The 23,528-nt window shown below is 39.6% G+C and overlaps 2 protein-coding genes across 2 annotated transcripts; both read right to left on the minus strand.

Annotated features, from left to right (window-relative positions):
* Positions 1-19,061: 19,061 nt before the first annotated feature.
* Positions 19,062-20,363, minus strand: LOC108008785 (transcription factor SPT20 homolog). Its single transcript, XM_017072683.4, has one exon. The coding sequence runs from the start codon at positions 20,330-20,332 to the stop codon at positions 19,217-19,219; it is 1,116 nt and encodes a 371-aa protein (XP_016928172.4). The 5' UTR covers positions 20,333-20,363; the 3' UTR covers positions 19,062-19,216.
* A 241-nt stretch (positions 20,364-20,604) lies between these two features.
* Positions 20,605-23,474, minus strand: Elp2 (elongator complex protein 2). The gene is made up of 6 exons (XM_017072283.4): positions 23,242-23,474; positions 22,395-23,178; positions 21,781-22,338; positions 21,415-21,718; positions 20,814-21,311; positions 20,605-20,751 (listed from the first exon to the last, which is right to left on the minus strand). The coding sequence occupies exons 1-6, from the start codon at positions 23,362-23,364 to the stop codon at positions 20,637-20,639; spliced, it is 2,382 nt and encodes a 793-aa protein (XP_016927772.3). The 5' UTR covers positions 23,365-23,474; the 3' UTR covers positions 20,605-20,636.
* Between the last annotated feature and the right edge of the window lie 54 nt (positions 23,475-23,528).

Below are 23,528 nucleotides of genomic sequence, written 5' to 3' on the forward strand. Positions count from 1 at the left end.
TTTTGATTGCATTTGCTACATACATAGTGCTATTTATTTTTCTCTGTGCAGGGCGAAGACACTTGTCTCTGCATTTGGTTTATGCAAGTGCCGCCTGCGAGCGATATAAAAACTCCGGAAGAGGAGGAAAACGAAGGGGTTTGCTGCCGCTTCACTGAACCTCAATGGTAGTGAGGGGGTGGCACAAGTGGGCGTGGGAGGTCAGGGGTCAGGGGTCAGGGGTCAGAGTGGGTGGTGCTGCCAACCAAGAAACATAACTCAACAATGCAAAGGACGATGGAGCAGCGAGCAAAAAGCGCAAGCCGAGGAGCCACAGGCTGCATCTTCAGAGCAGCAATTTGAGCGTTCTTTCGCTCGACAAACGCTGCCCATGCATAGTTTATGATCCAACCCCCCTTTAAATATCTATGCATTTTGCTGAATTAAACCAACTGCACAGAATGTCGCAGATAATTCAATGCACCTACACACAGCACACACAGTTTTATGGCCCTCGTCCTCGTCCTCGAACCAGGAGAAGTTGAAAAGTGCCACGAGGGTAATTTAAAAATCCATTTGTGTTTTGAGATTTCGCCGGCAGGACCTGGGAGATGGAAGCTGGCCAACAATTGCGGTGTACGCAAAAAAAAAGTAAAAAAAAGAATACATAGAAAAAGCGAAAAGGCATGCTGGGAAATTGGCGAGAGCGGAAAATGGAAAATGCGAGTGACTAGATGACTGCCGACTGCCGACTGCCCGAGTTGACTGCGTGACACAATTTCAATTTGCATTGACAGCATGAATTATAGCAAATAATCCCCGAAGGCAAATGCGATTTTAGTGATGCCAAGAGCTCAGGTTTCACAGTTCCCCCAGTATTCCCAATTTTTCCGACCCAGGTCAAGTGATTTCCTGGGAGCTGTACCGCCAATTCCGCGTCCAGCTGTTATTGATATGGAAATGATGCGCACACCAAAAGATAGAATGTTGCCCAAGGAAAAACAAGCAAACTTGCGAAAATAAAGCAAGGCGGGGCGAAATGAAATAAAATAAAACAGCGACAATAAAAGCAAATAAAATTTAAATTTTATGCAACGGCAAGGGCAGTTAATTTTGCTCAACAGAATAGCTAAACGAGCGCTAGAAAAAATCCAAAATAAAAAAAAATTAATAGCACTCAGTGGCAGATAGCAAAAGGAGGAAAAGAGATGGCCACCCAGAAAGAGAAGGGGATAGAAAAGAAATTGTGGAAATTGGATGGAAAGCTAATGAGGAAAAACCCAAAAGCACAAATATGAGTGGGGCTCTAGATAGCCAAAAATGCTGACCAAGTTAAATATAGCAATTCAAATTCAAATGTCACAAACAATTTGCTCTACATTTGAAAAACTTAATTATACATTCAATACACACCATTTTAAACACAAAGAGCTAACAAAATACGATAATTTAAATTGGGATCCAATTTAATTTGCTTCAATTGTTTAATATTGTATTGGCAAACTGCCGAAACACATTACTTAAGTTATTACACACTGTTAATAAAGTAAAATTAAAGTGGGGAGTAAATATGAGTGCTGCTCCATTCTTAGAACTTGGAGAATCTTTAAGTTGTAGGTTAGATTGAAAGAAGACTTTCTACCAAGAATTAGCAGTTCGTAAATTCACTCTGCCTTAATAGTTGGCGCAAAAATTTTATTTGTTCTTTTGTTAGAATAATAAAGAGAAAATTCTAAAGATTTAAAATTGTTCTTAAAAATAGAACGACATTTTTAAATTTAATATGTTTTCATTTTGCTCGAATCAAGTTGAACTGACGGTATTTGCCTAGTATGGATATCTCAACAGTCAGTAGTGTATACTTATCAAAAATATGGCGAATAAACTCACTTTAACTTTCCTCTTCTCACCATTTCGTTCTAATATTGAGAACATTGATACCAAAATGTATTTACACAATTTTAAGAACGAATGTTCTCGATTCAAGAACAATGTTCTTGGATATTTCTCTCTGTGCATAGATAAAACATGTAACTAACAAAATATAAATTGGAACTAACTATAATATGTATATACATTTTATAATGCCCTTTCAATCCTTGGAAAATCTATAATAACTAACTACTCCAATTATCCTCAGGTTCCTGAAACGCACACGGCGTTGCTTTATTCTCCAGAATCCCTAATTATTTTCCCAATTTTCCGTGGCTTCCTGAAATAGAAGATCTCTTTGCAATCACACTAACCCCGCAGAAAACAAGGCAATGCGAACACACCACTAACTAAACACCTGAACTACTGAGGGGTTTGTCCTGCGGCATTCCCCGCCACTACTTTCCTCGAACTCTCACCACTCTGCTATCCACCCACTTTTTAACCCATTTACCTGAGCTTCACACCTGCATCCTCTAAATTAGCGCACTCCGCGCCACGCCTCTGCCACCTGGGAAACTCCACAGTTCCTGGTAGTTTCTTTTTTATTTCCCCCCTTTTTTTTGGCGGAACCACTTATAAGTTGATATAAAAAATGCATGCCGAGTGCATTACGCTTTCCCGTGTTTTTTTTTCCGGTCTTTTTTTTTTATTCTCAGGTGCAGCAGGCTTCCTGCAGCTCATTAGCCAGACGTCTGCTTTTCCGAACGGCGGAAATTTTCGCGAGTGCGTGTGGGGGCGGGCGTGCTCAAGTGGGCGTGCCCAGCTGCACGCCGACGTGGAAAACTATGTCAAAAACTTTAAAAATATTCACCGGCATGGCGTGGCGCTAAAATGTTTGTTGTTCCGAGTGCTTCGCCTCTAAGGAGGATGTTTGCCGGCGGTTTGGAGGAGCTTCTCTCACCAGGTGTGAGAAAGGGAATATAATACTTTAAAAGTTGCCGATGCCGCCTGCTGCCAGAAGCTGTAAATTATATGCAAATTACGTCGAAACGACAAATATACGAACGGATCTGTACGGTAAATCATGCGAAAAACAAAGTTGCTGACGCTCCAAAAATATGGGGAGTTTCCCCCCTTAAAGTTGCCAGCTAGGTAGGTGTAAAGTGGTAAAATGGGGAATGGGGTATGGGTACTGGAGGTACGATGAAACTAACAACACTTGAGGACGTGCGAAACGTGTTCAAGACGAGGAGTTGAGCCACGAAGTCCTGCATCCTTGAGCCCGCCTCTGTCCTGTATTGATATTTGTGGCACGTCACAGTCGGAGTCATCACGTCGCGGCGAATGGAACGCATTCTCACTGCACGGATATCGTGGAGCTGCAATCTCAAGGCTGTAGCTAGTGCACTGCAAAAAAATATATATTTAATAAGACTAAATAATAAATATTACTCTCAGTAATAAATATTACTTGATATAATATTGTCATATCTTTTACATCTTTTCATCAAATTAATTCTTTACTATTTTATATCCATTTTTTACAATATTCCTTTAAAAGAGTAAGATCCTTAAATTAGTGCATAAGTCGTGCCTTATAAACAAAATATATACATTTAGGGTATTTAATGATTGATTTAATTTATTGATTTTTATGTGTAAGTAAATCAAATCTAAATGATTTGCAGATTTGATGATTTGATGATTTAAAGATTTGATGATTTGAAGATTTGATGATTTGAAGATTTGATGATTTGAAGATTTGATGATTTGATGATTTGATGATTTGATGATTTGATGATTTGATGATTTGATGATTTGAAGATTTGATGATTTGAAGATTTGATGATTTGAAGATTTGATGATTTGATGATTTGATGATGATTTGATGATTTGATGATTTGATGATTTTATGATTTGATGACTTGATGATTTGATGATTTGATGATTTGATGATTTGATGATTTGATGATTTCATGATTTCATGATTTGATGATTTGATGATTTGAAGATTTGATGATTTTAAGATTTGATGATTTGATGATTTAATGAATGATGAATCACGAATGATGAATTATGAATTATTATACCGACATAGATCAATTTAGGGCTAGCATATGTTTTAGGATAATATATATGTAGATACATATGTTATTTCAGATGATTTACTAAAAGGTCTGATTTTTTCTTATCACATTTTAAACTAGAGTAGGTTTTAAAATTTAATTTAATTAATTTAATTTTAGTTGCTTGGAGCTAAAAATCCATATATATATGTTAGGTACAAAGGCCAACTTAGGAAATGATATAATAACTTTCCACATAAATTCCATCTTTATTCATAAGAGTTCCTGCACAAAAATATCAGTAAGCATAATAGACACAATTTTTTTAATAATTAAATACAAAAAGAGCCAACTGATTTTTCCCGGTGCATCGGAAGCATGCAGCCTAAAAGCAGGCAGCACACAGATAGCTCCGCACACCAGGACAAGGACATCCAGGACATCCCAGCAGGCTTAAACACATCACGTCAGCGTGCTGTCAATGAGCAGCACTTGTACGGCCTGCCAAAGGATACTGTTCCCGAATGGGATCGGATGCGATGGGTTTGGGTTTGGGCTTGGATTGGGAGGAGCTGGGATGCGGTGGCCCTCAATGTCCCGGCACCTTCTCCTCCAGCGACTTTCCGTTCGCACGCTCACAAATGTTTTATAAGTCATTTTTATGCATTTTTTCCTGTACGAGTATTTCCCAGCTATGGATCATTTTTTCGCTTTGCTTTTTCCGGCTTGAAAGTGGAGTGGCAAACGAACCTAGAGATGCGAACTTTGGCCATTTGTTTTGTAGGAAGGTAATGAATCAGGGGTTTTTTTTTAGTAAAATATAACATTCTTTATTATTAGTTTTCCATTTAAATGACGACTGCTTTTATCCTTAAACATTTAGGCAAAGCATTATTATTTAAATGAATATATTTACAATTTTACTTTGAATAACCCTTTTCATGCTATATGTTTTGCTTATTTTAAGGACCTATACTATCTAAATATTTTTTTTAATTACGAATTCCTATACAAAACTAAGCTCTTGAAATATTTTAAGTGATATTATTATATAGCAACTTTCAATTGTTGAGACTAGTTTTGGTATGGCCTATTGAATTTTTTCAGATATGATATATTCCAAATTGAAACTATTGATTACCCATGAAGGAAACTTGAGCTGCCTCATTTCTTCTGGCTATGAAACCCGTCAACTCGCTGAAGTCCTGGTCGGTGTGAATTTTGTTTTGTCCTGGGCTCACTTCCCATTTTCTTTTCATTTTCCGCTGGCGTTGCCCCTGCTTTTTTGCCTTTTGCTTTTTCGCCGACGATGGCGATGGTGATGGCGATGGCGATACAGCCTGCCGCGCGCATGACTTGATGCTAACAATAGCACTCCGGCAATGGGTTGCATTGCAGCTGGAGGCCTTGGATCCTTGGGAGCCTTTTTGGATCCCCGGGTGCCAGGACATCACGGCATCAGTTTGTCGGGTTGTCGCCTTTCGGGGCCTCACGCAACCCATAAATACGTATATACACATAGCGGGAATGCGAGGACGTACACACAGATTGACAGTCTTTTAATTAAGAAGCCGTCAAAGATGGCGCTGGCACGCTCTCGAGCTCTGAAGCTCTGGAGCTCTATAACTCGGGAACCCTCGATCTCTGGGTGCCTGTGAAATTGCGAAAACAGAACTGCGAATTGCAAGCTGCACTGCCATGTCACTGGCAATTATGCACCGACTGCAGCAGGCAGCCCGCAAACGCAATTCAATTTAACGTTTATTCACAAATTAATTGAATTTTTTGGTATTCATTGTGCGGCGCAACAAGACGCACTTGCTGTTCACCGTGGCAATCACAATCGTATTGAGATGGGGTTGTTCCAGCACTTTGGGAATAAGAGACTCTGGCCGATTGATTAATCATATGGACGGCTAATTAACCGCAAGCGACGGCAGATGTTGTCAACAATTAAGCTGACACCTGACAGACGGATCGAGGGTGGACTTAACTGATGGCATTTATTTGGGCAGTTCACTTGCCAGATACCTTTAAAGTCATTTAAGAGGGGCATGGTGAAATTTCCATAGCTTAAGGGATATGCTTTTAACCTTTAGAAATGTTTATTTACTTGCAAGTATCTTTTGGCCGGGTTTAAAAACATTCGATTCAGGAAAAGTGTTATAAAGGTTATACATACTCAGAGAAAATTATGACGTTCTCAAATTGAGTATTTGTATTCTCAATTTGAGGATGCACTCAATTTAAGTACAAAATTTGTATGTATACGTACCCTTGAGCCCACTTCATTTGGACTTTGATTTATTTTTAATCAAACTACAATAAAATTGCTAAAGATACACAGAGAGAATTCTGAAGTTATAATTTGAGTTCAGAATGTTCTTAAAAATAAAACAACATTTTAGAAGATGTAAATGTTTTCATTGTGCCTAATTCAAGATGAATTGTATATCTCAATAACTAAACTATTAGTCCAGTCAGTAGTATATTCTTATTGAAAAGTTGTTAAATATGCTCAATTTTACTTTTTTCTTCTCACCATTTTATTCTAATATATAGATAGTTAATACCAAAATGTACAATGTAATGTAAATTACTCAAGAAAGTGGTAGAATTACTCGTAATTTATTTTTAAATTCAAATAAAATGTCAACGATATATCAAACACAATCAAATTGTATTGAATGCTTCTATAAGTTGTCAAAGTTCCCGGTTCAAGAAATTCCGACAATGATTCCCCAGTAAGCGATTGAATGTTCTACAAATGAAGTTAATAATAACGCTACCCCCACTTGCCCGTTTTTGCTGAACTCAGCTTATTTGAACTTTGGAACTCATCGTTAGGTAACTTTTTTCGGCAACTTACCCTCCCCTTTCGATCCCTTTTTCTCTTTTTTTGGTATCTTTGATAGAGCAGCCTTGACAATTTATTCAGTTCCTGCTGTTTAACTTTGCAGCGAAAAGTTTGCCCTGCTCGGACTTTGCTAAAAACTAGTGCTCAAAAGCACTTATTCCAGTTTGCCAAAGGTAAGGAGCAGCTGCCGGGCATGTAATAATTGCATCTTGTTGTGAAGAGGCCAATAGATGCCCCCCATCCGGACTGAAGTTCAATTTCGAGTGACACTTAAGCAGGCGGGGCGGCAAGTCGGCCAAAGTGCAAGTTCTACTTAAAAATGAAGGACTGTTCAGGTGGAAAGTCGAGTATTTATGCATACACTCGGAAATTAAGTGAGCATGAAAATCAGAGATTAAAGGAATAAATGTAGCAGTTGTCATCTTTTATTTCTTTATAAAAGATGAGGAATTGGATTCTTCTTCTTTGCATCTTTATCTCAAAAATTAGGTACCTACATTTCTTAACTATGTCAAAATGGAAATGGAATAATAATTTTTTTTTTTAATTTCGCCTATTTTCAAATTGGTTCCTTTTTTTAGTTTGTAAAAAACCTTAATGCACACAAAAATTTTAATGCTATTAGGTTTTAAGCTTAAGAAATGGCTAGTAAGTATTTTTTAGTAAAGGTTCTTTACTTTACTTTCTTATGTCAATATATAGGAATGATAAATATTTTTTTATGTTTGCTAATCTTAAAAATAAAAAAAACCTTACAACGCATAGAAATATAAAGCTGAATTCCAAGCTTAAAAAATGTACAAAGTAGTTACTTTATCTTTAATTGTAAGTACCTACATTTATTTATTTATGGGAAAATAAAGCAATAATAAATATTTATTTATTTATAAATATATACATATGCTAGACGTAAATGCTTGTAATATTATTTCACTTTAATACGAAACCTGGATAGGCACAAATTTTATAAAGCCTTTGAGTCTCATATTTAAAATAGCCTATAGGAACTTTATTAAATCCAAATTTACATTTATTAGACTAATAAATATTTTATTTTCTAAAGTCCTGTTTGATAGAGTGATCCTTAGGCTAAGAAAACTTTTTCTGTGTCCACATATGCAGATGTCTAAACCATATTAAAATGCAGTTATTTAAGACACGCGAGGGGCAGCTTATGCAAATCATGCACATAAATTTCGCCGTAGCAGTAGCGACATCCTGGCAATTCGTTCCTAAGTTGGCCAAAACATTTGCCTGGCAAATACTTCACATTTGCCACTTTTCTGGCTCCTTGATTACTTATGCCACTCCACATATTCGCACACATAAACCAGGGGAAAAGTGCAACAATGTGCATAAATTTAGCCAAAAACTTTAAAATGGCAGCCATCGCACGCTGCTTTTTGGCCAAACAAAGTGTGTGTAGTAAAGTCTGCGTGCGGAGAAAGTTGCAACATATTTCGTGCAGTGCCACTCCAAGGCATAATTAATGTTTATTTTTGCACTTTAATTGGTTATTAGAAGTGGAACCGACCGAACTTTTAATGGACCTGACAGGGCATCAACAAAAAACCATGGAGCACATTTGTATTTGTATTAAGTGCATTGAAATTGATGCTGATTGCTATTGCCATTGGCAACCTCAGCCCGTTTAATTGAAATAATTGACATTCCACGCCGCATGTGGCAGAGTTCCTAATGTTAACCGGTTGCCGAGCTTTGCTCGATATGCCACCTAATTAATGTGATTATGCTCGCACAAAAGTCAACTCCCCGGCAATTTGAAAACCGTCAATTGGCGCCATTTAAGGGGGCACTTTGAAGTTAATATCAAAATCATAATCAATTTATGGCGCCAATAAAGTTTAGATGAGTACATGGTTCACTGCAGGCAGGAAATAAGTTCACAACAAGCAAACTTCATGTAAACAATTGTTTTTCCACCCATTTTACAAAAAGTTTAAGTACCCCAAAACTCCATTAATACTTATTATAACCTATTGACTTTTTACATTTCGAATTTTAAAAAAATGTTATAAAAATACTGCACTTTATTTAAGTAAAAAGTTTGTTTACTTTTATGAGTGGGCTATGAAGTTTAAAAAAATTAAATATGACAGACAGCTTTTTTTAACTGCTGCACTGATCAAAAAACCCTAAAAATCCATAGACTTCATAGAAATATTAGATAAGACTATTTAAGATAATTTATGGTCTTTACGTTTCTATTTTGATATGAAACTACTTTATACGTATGCTTAACATGTTACTTAATATATTCCCCTTTTATTGAAACATTTCCAAATTGATTCATGCAATTTAAATGTTTTTGCATTTTAATTGAATTAAATGGATCTTTAAACAGCCAGAGGATGAAATTAGATGTGTCACAGAGTTTTCATTTGCAAAATACTCATTTTAGAATTGATCCCTTGATCCAAGAAGTCAGTAAGCTACAAGTTAAACCCATTTAATTAAGCTTCCACCTGGGGCATTTTATCAGTAATCAAGTAATCCAATGTCCTTTCAATTAATTCCCACGCAGTATTTGTATTTGCCTGGCACTTTATTTGCTCATCAGAATTGCCCGAGTGCTTTGCAGCTCTGCACTTGCTGACTTTTTCACCCATTAATCCGATCCGAGATAGGCCCTCCCCCATCCGCCACCCACTTTGCACATGAGCAGGCATAAGCACTTTATAATTATAACATATTAATTAAATAAAGTGCACTTCCGCTGTCATTAACACAGCTCCCGAGCTCAGAAACACACACAGAGCCGCACATCTCGCACATCATAATAGCTCGACTAAGCCCAGATCTCAACCCTTCGGCATTGTTTGGGGCCATCAGCAGCAAACAGCCAACAAGCTGGATGCATCTGCAGGTGAGGACACAAAAGCAAATGCTCTGACAACACCTCCTCCATTACCATCCCGTCCAGACCACTCCATCCCATCCTAAAACATCCCATCCCATTCCGAAACCCAAGCCCATTCCGTTGACATTTGACAGCAGGAGTCAAACCGAGGGCGAGGTCACTACTCCCCCAGCGAGGCAGCCAAAGCTAGTTTATGGTCAACTAGCCGGCCCTCAAGTCCACTCCCTCCGGGGGGTCCAGGTTCCACATAAACCCCTTTTCACCCAACACGTGTGAGTAAGTCCCAGTTGATCCCCAGACCAGAATGGAGTGCTGACACCCGAGGAGCTGGCTGTGATTGCGGGAATCACTTATATTCCCCCAGGAAAAGAGTGCACTTTTAACTTTGTGTTAAAAAGTGAATATAACCTAATAACAAGCATTTTCAAATTCTTTTTTAAATGAAATACCATCAATTTAAAATATGAAATATAGGTTAAGTACATTTGGTACATATATATATTATACTGTCACACTATTTTGTATATAAGGTAACACTATTTGTGAAATCCCAATAAAAAGGACCTAAATAGGGTTAGAGCCAAATGGGTATATGTTTTATTAGAGAAATACTTATAGTAACTCCTTAGCACATTATTTTAAGACATATTTAAATAAAGGCTCAAGCAGTTAAGACTGCAAAACTCACAACATAAACCTACGCAATTGTTTTGAAACCCCCTTACTTTTGCTTTTGTTCTTCATAGTTTTCTATTCTATTTGTGCTTTGATTGCAATAAATGTCATAATAAACAAATATTAAATGCAGAAAATTTCGTTCCACAATGTTTTTCCTTTCATTGAATATTTTCTTTCCACTCAGTATCCATTGCCTTAAGGACCTTACAAAAATACTCCCGCATTGCATTCCCAAATTAAATCGTCTGTCTTGGCCAAATGCCGTGACAGCTATGTGGAATATAAAATGAGAAGTAGTTGCTACAACTGCATTGTCTCAGCACTGACAGTCATTTGTCCAAGGCAAAAATGATCCCCACCCTGTCATCAGTAACCCTTTTACTCACCCACTCTCCAAACACACACATCAAACACATATTCAGACAATGGCACTCGAGTTGTCTGTAGTTCCTAGCAGTGGCTCACCCAGAAATTTATGAGGGGGTAAGGCGGTCTTTGTTTTACCATTTCTTTTTGCATATAATGCACATTTATACTGTACTAGTGTATCACCAGATAGGGTTCTTTTTGCATCCACATGTTAAACTAAAAATAGGCTTTAAACCTAAAGAAGGTTTGTATTTGTAATGCCGTTTCTTCGTATCCATGTTAAACTAATAGCAGAACTTAAACTACAAGTTTCAAATCCTTTTCTAAAACCCTACTTTTGCTTTAGCATACGTATAAGAAATCGGTTCTCAAAGTTTAAAATTTACTCTTAGTTTAAAAGGCGGTCGAGAAATCGGTTCTTACAGTCTAAAACCTACTTTTAGTTTAACATGCGGATAAGAAATCGGTTCTTAGAGTTAAAAACCTACTTTTAGTTTAACATCCGGACGAGAAACCGGCACACACATCTTAATGTAATAAATTTAATTCGAAGTTGATGTAAATCAACCTACTTTTAGTTTAACATGCGGATGAGAAATCGGTTCTTAGAGTTAAAAACCAACTTTTAGTTTAACATGCGGACGAGAAATCAGCGCATACAACTTTATGTTATAACTTCAACTCAAAGTGGATGTAAGCCAAAAAATATATGCATTGTGATAATCTTAGAAGAGGACTCTACCCCCCAGAATATGCCCCCTTTGTACGCCACTGGCGGTTAGTGTTGGTGTTGCCTTTGTCTGACGTCGAGTGTATTCCAGCTTTGTTGGCAAGTGTTGCTTTGTGCCCGCGACTTGCGATGAACTCATAATTTGAACTCTGACATCGGCGACGCATGCAAAGGACCAGCTAGATGGAGGCTAAAAATCAATATGTCAGCAATGCAAAAATATTTGTTAATGGCAGAGTGCATGTTTACCCATTAATTTTTTTGTTGTTTTTCGATGGAGCGTAACTGCCAAATTCGCATTGGCATTTCCCAAAAACCATTTATGCATTATTGCAATTTGTTGGCCAAATAAATGGCCGACGAAGTTAATGCTGTCGGTAAATAACAATCCGACCCACTCAATGTTGCATTTTGAAACCCCGCCCCCCGGAGGAGTAATATCAATTAGCGCCACTCGTGCGATTGATGGATGCATAAATTACACGGCACGAGCGTAGCGTTCTATACAAATTACGCGCAGCGTGTAATATGACAGTCGACGCCGTTCAAACAGCCATCGCTCACTGCAAGAGGGTTTTGGGGGGCTAGAGGTCCTCCGCAGGGGGGTGAGCTCCTCTAGAATGAGATGAGTGCCGAGCCAGCCCATCCGTTCTGACAGCAGCAGGTGCTGCCAGTTGCCAGTTGCCAGTTTGCAGTTGCCAGTCGTCCATCGTCCTCTGGTCCTTCACTTAGAAAAACATTTGTCTCACCGAATTAGATGTTGCAAATTGGTGTACAAACAATGAGGTCAATATTTTGTATATAGCTTAAAGAGAAGTTGTTGAATTACTATGCAGTACAATTGTCAAGTAGTCACTGTAACAAAATCATAATCGCATTTTAAGATAAAACCGTATGGAAACAAAGATAAATTGTACCCAAAATTCTTCAAAAAATAATATTATATCTTACTCGGAATTAAAGTTTTTTTTACCATACATTAAAAATAAAGTCTGATAATTTTAGCCATAACTTCAAAAGCTTTGGAAGTAAAATTTCTTTAAATATCTTTATAAATGATTAGGAAACAAGATAATATATAATTTTTATATATAAACTACTGTTCAAATACAATAAAAATGTGTCCGATGCCTTAAACATTTTTAACACCTTACAATTTTTAAGAAGTTGTGATGACGATTATTTAACCTTTAAAAATATTGTGCCATGAAAAGAGTGATAAAATGGCCATAATTTCTTCCATAATGTCTCCCAAATTAAAGAGAAGTTAAGCAAAGATAATAATAGGTAATTTCCCAGATTTAATGACCAACCAAGACTGTTTTTCAAGTGTTTCAGACTGCTCCTTCTAAAAATATTTTTAACACCTAACACTTTTAAAAAGTTTTGATAAAATTATCTTTTGCTTATTTTTATATGATGTTTATTTTACTTTTTAATATATTGTCCCATGAAAAGAGTGATAAAATGGCCATAATTCCTTCCATAATGTCTCCCAAATTAAAGAGAAGTTAAGCAAAGATAATAATAGGTAATTTCCCAGATTTAATGACCAACCAAGACTGTTTTTCAAGTGTTTCAGACTGCTCCTTCTAAAAATATTTTTAACACCTAACACTTTTAAAAAGTTTTGATAAAATTACCTTTTGCTTATTTTTATATGATGTTTCTTTTACTTTTTAATATATTGTCCCATAAAAAGTGTGATGAAAACGCCATAATTCTTTTCATAATGTCTCCAAAATTAAAGAGAAGTTAAGCAGAGATAATAATAGGTAATTTCCCAGATTTAATGACCAACCGAGACTGTTTTTCAAGTGTTTCAGACTGCTCCTTCTGGCGGCAAGACGTCCCCGACCGCATAATTTGCGGCAATGCCCGAAGGAAATGTCGCCGTTAAAGTTGCGGCTCTGTTGGCTCGAAGTTTCCCATTCTCGGGCTGCAAACACACAGGCATACTTATAAACTTGCCTTCAGAGTCGTTCGGCATAAAAATTTATCATCTTTTCAGCCAGCCCGGGAGACATTCAAGGGGGGCTGTCCTCGTCCTGAAAATTAACTTAAAGACCTTTAAAGCAGTGCTCTTTTAATGTTGTTAAGTCAAAGTTGATTTCCTCGGCTTAACCCGGTTTGCTTTTGTCCCTTTTTTTTCTACCAAATAAACGGGGCCAACCACATCAATCGACTTTACGCAGCTTTCCTCTTCAGCGAAACGAATGGAATATTGAATTTATAAATCCCCCATGATATGGCTCAAATTTGTTTTTACTGACAAATCTATTCGCAGCCCTTGATGAAGTCACAAAAAACGTATTTTAACATTGACACATCAGCGTAAACAAATTAACTTTAACGCCCTGCAGTTGGACAGGCGTAAAAAAAGAGGAAAATCCGCGACAGCTGAATGAAGTGAAGCGTATTCATGGAGCATCAAACTCACTTAAAAAACCATAAGCCGAATGCCCACCGGATTATTTATATAACCATGAATATATTTAATAATGAAAATACTATTTAAAGATTTTTTAAATGTCATAACAGATTGTCGAAAATTATGAATTCATTTTTTTTAAGCCTGATTTGTGGGACTATATCATTTAAGAGAGAAGACCTAAATTTGTTTATTAATATTAAAACATTTATGAGATGTCATAAGACTTACATAATTACTCAATTTAAAGCTGCATTACACTACTTTAAAATATTTTTTTTTTAATTTTTAAAATGGGTAGGTAAATTCTGCTTTAAAATAGTGGGTCATGCACTTCAGCTGTAATTGCAGGATTCCATTTTTAAATGTCTCTTTGCAAACCTACAATCCCATTTAATCTTCCTTAGAATGGATGCTTGAAAATACCATTAACAGAGGTCAGTACCGTCAAAGGGGATGAGTGCGCTGCCTGCGAGTAGTATAATTCCAGGGCGAAATAAAAGTTATGGCTGCAATGCATTACAGATGTCCTGCCGAATGGCATTTTGGGTGCACCAGGCATATTGATAAAAAACATGGAATTGTCAGCAGGCAGGAAAAGTGTCCGAAAAGCGAAATGAAAGCTCCGGGCAATAAGGGAAATCGTAAATGCCGGAAAAATGCCCGGTGGTTCTTGTATTCGGGGCCATTTTCCTGCGGTGGATTCAGGGGATTTCAGTGGTGTGATGATGAGGTTGAGAGGTGATGATGGCGATGTTTTTTTGCTGTTGACAGTACACAAAAACGTTTGCTCTTTCATTTTTTTTATTTTTTTGCGCAAATTTACAACTGCAATCAGTGAGTGTTGAAAATGGCCGAAAGCGAATCGCGCTTAAAACAATCGAAATTGTTTTCGCTTCCATTCAGCAAACACAAACAGGCAGTGCATTTAAATGGGCATCTAAAGTGGCGCCCAAACATCAGGCGATAAATCCAAATTCAGGCTCTGTTTCATTGTCAAGTGCAGAAGACTAAACGTTCGAAAATCCCTCTGTGCAATTATCTTTTTGCAGTTATGAACACAACTGTAGATACTGGTATATATGCCGTTTCCATGTTACACCTCCCGATAAAAAAGTTTGGAAAAAGATACTTTTTGGCTTTGGAGTACTGCCTACTTTTTTGATTACTTTTTTGGGTAGCTGCAATTTGCAAGTGGCAAACAGTTGTTACCAATTTTTTGTTTTCCTCCTTTTTTTTGCCACACTTTTTCTGTCTGGTTTGCTTGCAGCACACGTAATTAAAAATTCATCATACGCCACGTTGACTGCGACCGAAACGAACAAAAAAACCGTAGATAAAACAAGGGCAAAAACACGCCGTGCGGGGGAGAAGCTAAATGAACTTCAAACTTTTTACAGCAAAACTAATTGGAAAACAATTAAGGTTTACCAACTTTCAAAGGCTCCGTAGACAAATGAAAACGGGACTAGCTCTACTAAATTGAGCAACATTTCTCTACAGGTTTATATTACAATATTTATATTCGAAATCCGCAATACAGCGCAATTTTTTTGGTTTTTTTTTTTGGGTTTTGAGATAACTTTCTACTTTTACCCACTTTTCCTGTTGTCTTATTAAACTTACCCCCTTTCCTTGCCACCACCATTACCGGAGCAAACAAAACTATGGTTATCCTGCAGGATTCCTGGAAACAGGAGTACAGCTTGGTCCAGGTAATTGAAAAACTTTGAAAACGCTTGGGCTTTTGGGCTTAGCAGGCCGAAAGTTTTCGATTCGAAGTTTCGCTTGTTCCGCTTGTTACAACGCCAAATGCTACAAAAAAAGCAGTGCTTTTGGTGGCCTAATCAATTGACGATTTAAAATTGGGCCAGCAGTACCAGCACTCCACTTCGAAGTGGGCCAAATTCTCTGCTCAATGCGCATCAATTGGCTTTGCCGCAGTTTTTGGCTTCAGCGATGGCAATGGCTGTTCGGCAGCTTCCGGCCGGCAGTCCCCCGCATGCATGTTCGTGCACGTCGCGTGCGTGCTGCCAGAAAAAAACGGAAATGCACAAATCATGGAGCGCGCGCCATTGTTGTTGGCACAGTCAAAACGGAAATACGAGCGAAACACACATATGTGTGTATGGTTGGGAGGGTGTGTGGTGTGTGGGGGTGTGGATGTCAAAGGGAGTGCAATTGTGACAGCGAAAGGCGGGGCAAAAATATGGATATGCCTGCCATACGCTGCCCCTCTGGAATAATTAATTTGCCCGGGATTTGGGGAGATGATGACCAGCATAAGCAAAGCATCAGCATCCCATCAAGATGGTCTTACATCTCAGCAAAGTTACTGCGGTGAAAAGATTATAAACTGTTTTATAGGATAAGTGCACTGAAACAGAAATTAATAGATTTTTACAACACTAGTTTTTAACAACACTATGGTTTGACAACACTTTTATTATCCTACAAATATAATAAAAAGAAGGAAAATATTAATTTTTTTTGTCTTTGTATTAATTTATTATAAGAAATATAGATGGCTAATAATTTTGTTTTCTGTTTTTCAAATAAAAAGTAATAAAGAAAAAAAATGTCTTAAAATATTGTAGAATTGGAAAAGATTTTTTTTTGTTTTTGAATTAAATAATATAATAAAAAATTAAATAATAATATAATAAAAAAACATACATAAGTGTTGAGGTATATATAACTATATTTATAATATATGTTTATTGTTAATTGTTATTGTTTTATTCACAAATATTCGTGGAAGAAAAGAGCTAAGTGAAAATAAGTTATTATTTTTTAAATAATCTTTACCTTATTAAATATCACTTAAATGATCTTACCTACAAGCCAAGAAATTTAACTGCTCAGAAAATGTTAGAAAAACTGTTTTAAATAAATTCCGTAAACAATTTTTTTATCGGTATTTATTGTTTACAGACCGTGTGAAGGTGTGAAGGAAATTCCATAGCACCTGCTTCATGGTTTTGCATCCTAATCCTCCGACCGGAACCTCAAATATCACATCTTTCCTTGGAAACATAGTAGTTTCCATCATATTGAAGCGCTTTTTTGTTGCAGTAGAGGGAAGATTGGACGTCAAGTCAAACAAAAACTATGGCAGGCAAACAGAAAGCGCAACCCAAGCGAAATCCACTACTGACACACATGCAAACGAATGGGGGGGGGGGGGGGGGGGGAAGCGGGACGTAGGATGCATCCTATATAGGACGCAGGATGTATGATGCTGGAATCTGGATACTGGATTCTGGATGTGGTGCTGTTAAGGAGGGAGAGAATATGTGTTTACACATGTTATGGCTAGAATGGCTTCAGTTTCCACTGCTCCAGTGGCTGTCAGCAACTCTTGGGCACGTTCGCTGCAATTGAAACTTAAACTTTTTTCGCAGAATGCAAAATTGTTGCAGCAATAACAAATGGCGGGGCTAAGAAAATAAATAAAGTGCAGAATAATGCCACAGCACAATGCAAGTTGAACAAAAGTTTCTGGTGCAAATGCATGAATGTATGGATTTTTGTGTGCAACTTTCAGCGGAAACGGAAACGCGTGTAGCGCCATTGCAATGGCCGCTTTGTTTGCCAATATTTGACTCAAAATAAAACGCGTGCGAAAACCAAGACACTGGGAGAAACCTTACTTACTTGTACTTAATAAATAAATTTATAAACAGTAACCTCTTAAAAATTATATTTCGATATTGATATTTTAAATAGATATTCATAACATATGATAAGACCAGACTTTATAATTGTTACCCACAAAACTTAAGAGCTTTAAAGTTTTCAATCGGAGAAAATAATATTTTCAAAAGTGCCCTTTGCTCTTAAAGGTATTAAATTGATTTAGCATGATACTAGATAAAATACATTTTAAGATCCTTTGAAAAGTCCACAAAATATAACATTATTTTTGACTGTAGGGATAAACAGATTTTTTTATTAGGGAAAGAAAAGGTACTGATAAAGATATTTATGTTAATATTATTGAGCAAGTTTTTAAAAGTTAATTAAATTTTTGATGAGATAGTAACAGAAGCGCAAGGATTATACAATATCGTTGAAAATAAACTATCAACTAAAGGAATCGAGAAATGTAAGTTTTAAGTATTCAAGGATTTTAAATTACCGTTAGTAAGAAACTATCAACTAATAATATTTTTAGGGAACGGAAATAAACCATGAAATATAAAAATTAAGTTATTCCAATTTTCAATAGAGGAGTAATGCAAGATCAGGGTTGATAAAGTTTCGTTGTAAAAAAACTATCTTTAACAAAATCGGTTAAAAGCCACATTAATATTTTTTGGAAAACTGAATATTAACATTTAAAGATGCTTTCTATAACTATTCCAATTTTTGATAGGAAGTTCCGCAAGCTCAAGAGTCATCCAGTATCGTTGGGAAGAAACTAACTTTGAGCAACTCGCCTAAAAACCATTTGAAAGCCAATTTGTTCAGGTGTAATCCCCGAAATAAAGCAATCATGGTGGCGAATTTTTTCCCGATTTTTCCATCAGCACGGTGCGGCGTGAAAGAGCGTCGAAGGAAGCCCCGGATCCATCGAGCTGCGAGCTGTGAGCCGCGAACTGGGAGCCACGGGGCCGGAATGGCACTTCCCAACGGGATATTGCCCGTCTCTGAATAGGTGCGAGGACAATCGACCTCCGACGTGGCCTAAATGCAATTCAATAGTTAACTTTCTACCCCATTGTGGCAGCCGGAACAATGCAGATTTATGCGCTTATCTATGTGGTGAGTTTGGTTCAACGACACTCCATTCGCCGGAAAGGAGATACAGATAGATGGAGTTATATAGATATAGAAGTGGAGTTTTGTGGACTGCACGAAAACATAATTAAAGTGCCAGCGAAAGATGGCCGCCAGCCAATTAACCGCCCTGCTCCTCCACCATCTCCACCATCTCCAACCCGAAAAACTTTGGACAACAATGGTGTGCTGCAGCTGAAGCTGAGGCGAGAAGCCAATGGCAATCATAAAGTCAGTTGGAGCACGGAAATTGCAAGCTGCGGTTTAAAAGGTGGCACGCTCTGGCCATAACTCAGCACCCAGCGGCACTATGGACTCCTCCTCCTCCTCCTCCTGATCCCGGCCAGAGCTGCTGTCTTGGCCCAAAAAACTATGCAGCACCCAGCTAAACGGAAATTGCAAACTGCGGCTCCTTGTGCTCACTTTCCCAACCATTTTTATTTATTTCTCATTTTACAAGCACCTTGGGTCGCCGACTGGCCCGTGTGAAAAGCGTTTTCCCTTTGTAATTATACATATTTAATGCTTTTGGTTATATGGATACATTTTCGGTTCAGCCGCTGAACCTCTATTGGCGCAGGTTGAGGTTGAAATGCTGGTTCTGCAGATAGGAGATGGGTTTGTCCTCCTGAGGCTGTTCAATTTGCTGGGGGGGCTTCTGGTGATGATCGGCGGAGACCTCGTAGTCCATGTGTTGGGGCTTCACTCCCAGGGAAACCAAGTGTCCCTGAGCGGAGTTTTCCTGCTGGTGCTGCTGCTTGACCTCAAAGTGGTGATTTGGGGAGGAGTGTTGTTCGTTGATCTCAACCTCCAAGTGCTGGGGACGATTCTGCTCCATGGGCTTGATTTCCAGCTCCATCTGGTGGTTTGGCGCGGAGTGTTGCTCCCTGATCTCTACCTCCAAGTGCTGAGGACGATTCTGCTCCATTGGCTTCACACCCAGAGAAACCAAGTGCCCCTGGGCAGAGTTCTGCTGGTGCTGCTGCTTGACCTCAACCTCCAAGTGCTGAGGAGGCTTCTGTCCCACAGGCTTGATTTCCAGTTCAACCTGATGATTGGGCGAGGAATGTTGCTCCTTGATCTCAACCTCCAAATGCTGGGGACGATTCTGCTCCATTGGCTTCATTTCCAAGTTAACCAAGTGCCCCTGGGCAGAGTTTTGCTGGTGCTGCTGCTTGATCTCGAACTCCAAGTGCTGAGGACGATTCTGCTCCACAGGCCTCATTTCCAGCTCAACCTGATGATTTGGCGAAGAGTGTTGGTCCTTAATCTCAACCTCCAAATGCTGGGGACGATTCCACTCCACTGGCTTCATTTCAAAGTTAACCAATTGCCCCTGGGCAGAGTTTTGCTGGTGTTGCTGCTTAATCTCGAATTCCAGATGCTGAGGTGGCTTCTGCTCCTGCTCCACCTGATGATTGGGATACATGTTTGGGTGGTGTTGCTGGTTCTCCATCTCCAGATGCTTCTGCTCTGCGGATTGCACTCCCATTTCAACCTGGTTGTTCGACACACCATAATGATGTTGTGACTGGAACTCCATTTGCTGAGGCTGAGCCGCTGGACGCACCTGCGCGAATATATGAGCGTAGGGGTCCTGTTCACGAACAGGCTTTGGCGTCAACCTCAGTGGCGGAGCAGCCAAAACGGTGCCGATCAGTGCCAAAACTATAGCTGCCTTCATCTTGAATCTCTTACAACAGACTGTGAATCAAGCTACTTTAACATAGCACTTAAATACCCGAATCAAAGTGCTTGCATCGCCAATATTTTGCAGCTAATTAGGTGTCAATAACATGTTATCATGGCACGTAAAACAGAAGCCATGGGGAGAATCCCCAGCACAGCAAATTACCAAAGATTAGATAGCGACATTCAGATAAATCAGGCGAGACGTGGAGAGACCCATCCCATTTTCCACTCTGTCTGCCGATGACTTCTAATTAAACACAGAGATTGAAGTTAATGAGGCTAGTTTAATGTCAGGTTCACGAGAGCTTTATGTCGTATATGCGAACCAAATGATCCTCGCCGCAACTCGCCAGCTGGAGTGGATTTCCAGGTCGGAACTGCAGTCGCCGAACGGTAAGATGATGAGCTTGGCTAAGAGTATACAAAGGATTAGTTTATAATAGGAAATATAAATAGTAGAATATATAGCCCACCTCTTATTCAAATCCCTGAGCAACTTCCATTCTCCCCGAGCCAACTGATATATCTTTATCAGCCCAGTTTCCGTGCCCAAGGCCAGAATATATGTGTCATCTGTTCCGCTTAGATAATTACTGGAAAAAGCCACAGCCGTAATTGACTCATTTTTGAGTTCCAAAACTCCAGCCGCCTGCCAGCCATTTAGTGAAGATTCCTTGCAATCCTCTCCCTTTTTCCATGCCACCACTTTGCCATCCCTTGAGCTGGTCACAAAGAACTGGCCATCGTGCGACCAATCACAAGACCAAATGATGCGTGTGTGTACTCCATTGGATTTGTCCGTGCTGGCCACCAGTTGGTATGCACCAGAGGAGTCCTGCCTTTCGTAGAGACACCAGCGACGATCCCGGGAGACGGACAGCAGGTAACGCGCATCGGGGGAGAAACTCAGCTGGGTGACCGTCAACTGGTGGCCACTCAGCTTCTGCAGCTGTTTCCAGTTCGAAGGGTTCCTAAAAGTAGGTTAATGTTTTAGAGACTTTTAAATACATGTTTTTAAAGGACAACAAGTCTTGTTTCCTTAACATATTCTTCCATTTACATCCTTCTACCCACCATAATATAATCTGAGCATGCTCGGCATTGCTGGCCTTGCAAGTGGAGGCCAAGACGGAACCATCTGCAGTGGCGGCCAAGGAAAAGATTTCGTAACCATGGCCATACAGCTTCTGCAGCTCCGGCCAAAGTGTATTCTGCATTAAAGTCTCTTCTTGCGGTGGCGTTTCCAAAGTAATGGGCACAAAGTAATTATCGGGATACTCATCTTTGCCCTTGCCGGACGACTCTTGGTCTGTTTCCACTTTGTAGACAGCCTTGTTGGACAAACCAAGAGAAGGCACGGAGGCTCCTTTGGGCAGAGCTAGCAGATGGTAAAAAGTAAAAGTGGTTATTTAAAATAGTTTAACCCAATAGATAACTTACAATCCAGTAGGGCATCACCAGCCTCGTCGTTTTTTATCCCACTGATGTGGCGAAAGTTTTCAATGAAGTTCGCTGGCGCCTGAAAGGTGCGCACAATCTTTTCCTCGGCGCCACTGGCGAATTTATAGCGCGACAGCAAAGCCAATGCCTGCATGTCATAACCATGAACCTGTGGACGCGCCAGTTCATGCCAGGTGGGATTTGCTTCAGCCTGCAGCCAGGGAGCATGCAGTCGCGTTGTTTGATCCGCAGAGACGGTCATCAAATAGGCGCCATCATGTTCCCAGGCCAGATCCCTCACCTCGCCGTAATGACCGCCCACAATGACATTGGAGGTCCAGAGTTGCGGGCGTTCTGGATCCTGATTCCAAATGTGAAAGCCTCCCTGGTAGCTGTGGGCCATGATCGAGTGCCCGTCGCCGGAGAACTTGCCACCAAAGAAGCCCATCGAGTTGCCGCCCACTTCGCCAACGCGCACTTGCTCTAGCCAAACGCCCTGCTCCGTGGGGGCCCAAACGATAAGGGTTTTGTCAATGGAGGCGGAGAGAAGGCGTAGTTCTGCAAATTAGAGGTATTTAACAGGGTTTTCGGATAGTTTTAAGGACATAACATACCCTGTTCCTCCGTCTTGTGCCAGTGAACACCATAAATCCATCCCTCATGGCCATATAGAACCGATTCCAGGCTCACTGCATACCAGGCCTCCCTGCCCAGTTGCAGTATCTTCTCCTCCACCTTTATCTCGGCTTCGTTCTCGCTCAGCTGCAGCAAATCAATGCGATTCTCCCGCATTTGCTCCTCACTGCGAGGCGCAATCCTCCAGAGACGAATGAAGTTATCCTGCGAACCGCTGGCCAGCAGCAGATCACCGCCATCGTCGATGAAGTCCAGCCCGCGAACCCAATCCTCGTGGCCAGTCAGCTTGTGGACGCGTTGGAACTGCAGTCCTAGTGAATCACCACCACCTGTGGCTTCCAGTTGCTCTGTCCACAAGGAAACCGATTCGTCATCGCCACTGAAGGCCAGCAGGACATTGTTACTCTTGGGCAGCAGCTTCAGGCGCAGGGAGAAGCAGAAACCGCCAGCAAGTGATATTGTTTGGAAGCACACACAAGTGTCCTCCTGGAGAGACCACAATTTGATGGTGCTATCTGCCGCGGCGGTGGCCAGAAGCCAGGAGCCATCCTGTCGACGCACTCCATCCACTGCGTTTACTCCATTTGTGTGTCCTTTTAGGGGGATACTCTTGGTGGCTCCCGTTTCACCAAGTTCCCAGAAAATCGCATTTCCATCATCGCCACCGGAGATGAGTTTTCCGTGATCCAACCACTTGACGGTGTTTACCCGCTTTGTGTGCTCCACCAGGGTGAACAGGACCTTGGCCGAGTTGCCTTGGAACTGGGTAAGGCAATAAATTGTTAAATATATTATATATTTTACTTAAAAAACTTAATTTCCCACCTTTGGATCCATTATCGCAATGGCATTACAGGCTCCATAGGCAATCCAGCCATTGGGACCCCAATCCGCGCATTCCGTGCAGCGATTGCAGGCCACCGAGGTGTATAGGTTCTCCACCTGCATTTTATATTAGTTAATGTATCTTTTTAAGCTTTATAAACAATTAAAAAACAATTAAAAGTCGGCGAAATTTGTTTTGTTTTGGCACATGTGCTCCAAAAGCTGCAGTGCTTGTCAAACTGTCTCAGCTGTTGATAAACATATGTTTATTTTTAACCAAGTGCAAG

The sequence above is a fragment of the Drosophila suzukii genome, chromosome 2R (assembly GCF_043229965.1).
Source record: "Drosophila suzukii chromosome 2R, CBGP_Dsuzu_IsoJpt1.0, whole genome shotgun sequence".
In the NCBI taxonomy this organism is placed as follows: Eukaryota; Metazoa; Arthropoda; class Insecta; order Diptera; family Drosophilidae; genus Drosophila; species Drosophila suzukii.

What these genes read in the sequence shown, in the direction of transcription:
- LOC108008785 (XM_017072683.4), bottom strand. Translation starts at nt 20,332, where the DNA reads ATGAAGGCAGCTATAGTTTTGGCACTGATCGGCACCGTTTTGGCTGCT.
- Elp2 (XM_017072283.4), bottom strand. Translation starts at nt 23,364, where the DNA reads ATGCAGGTGGAGAACCTATACACCTCGGTGGCCTGCAATCGCTGCACG. An exon ending in TTGCGATAATGGATCCAAAG is followed by an intron (nt 23,179 to 23,241) that starts GTGGGAAATTAA and finishes TGCCTTACCCAG; the next exon opens with TTCCAAGGCAACTCGGCCAA. An exon ending in CATGCTCAGATTATATTATG is followed by an intron (nt 21,312 to 21,414) that starts GTGGGTAGAAGG and finishes ACCTACTTTTAG; the next exon opens with GAACCCTTCGAACTGGAAAC.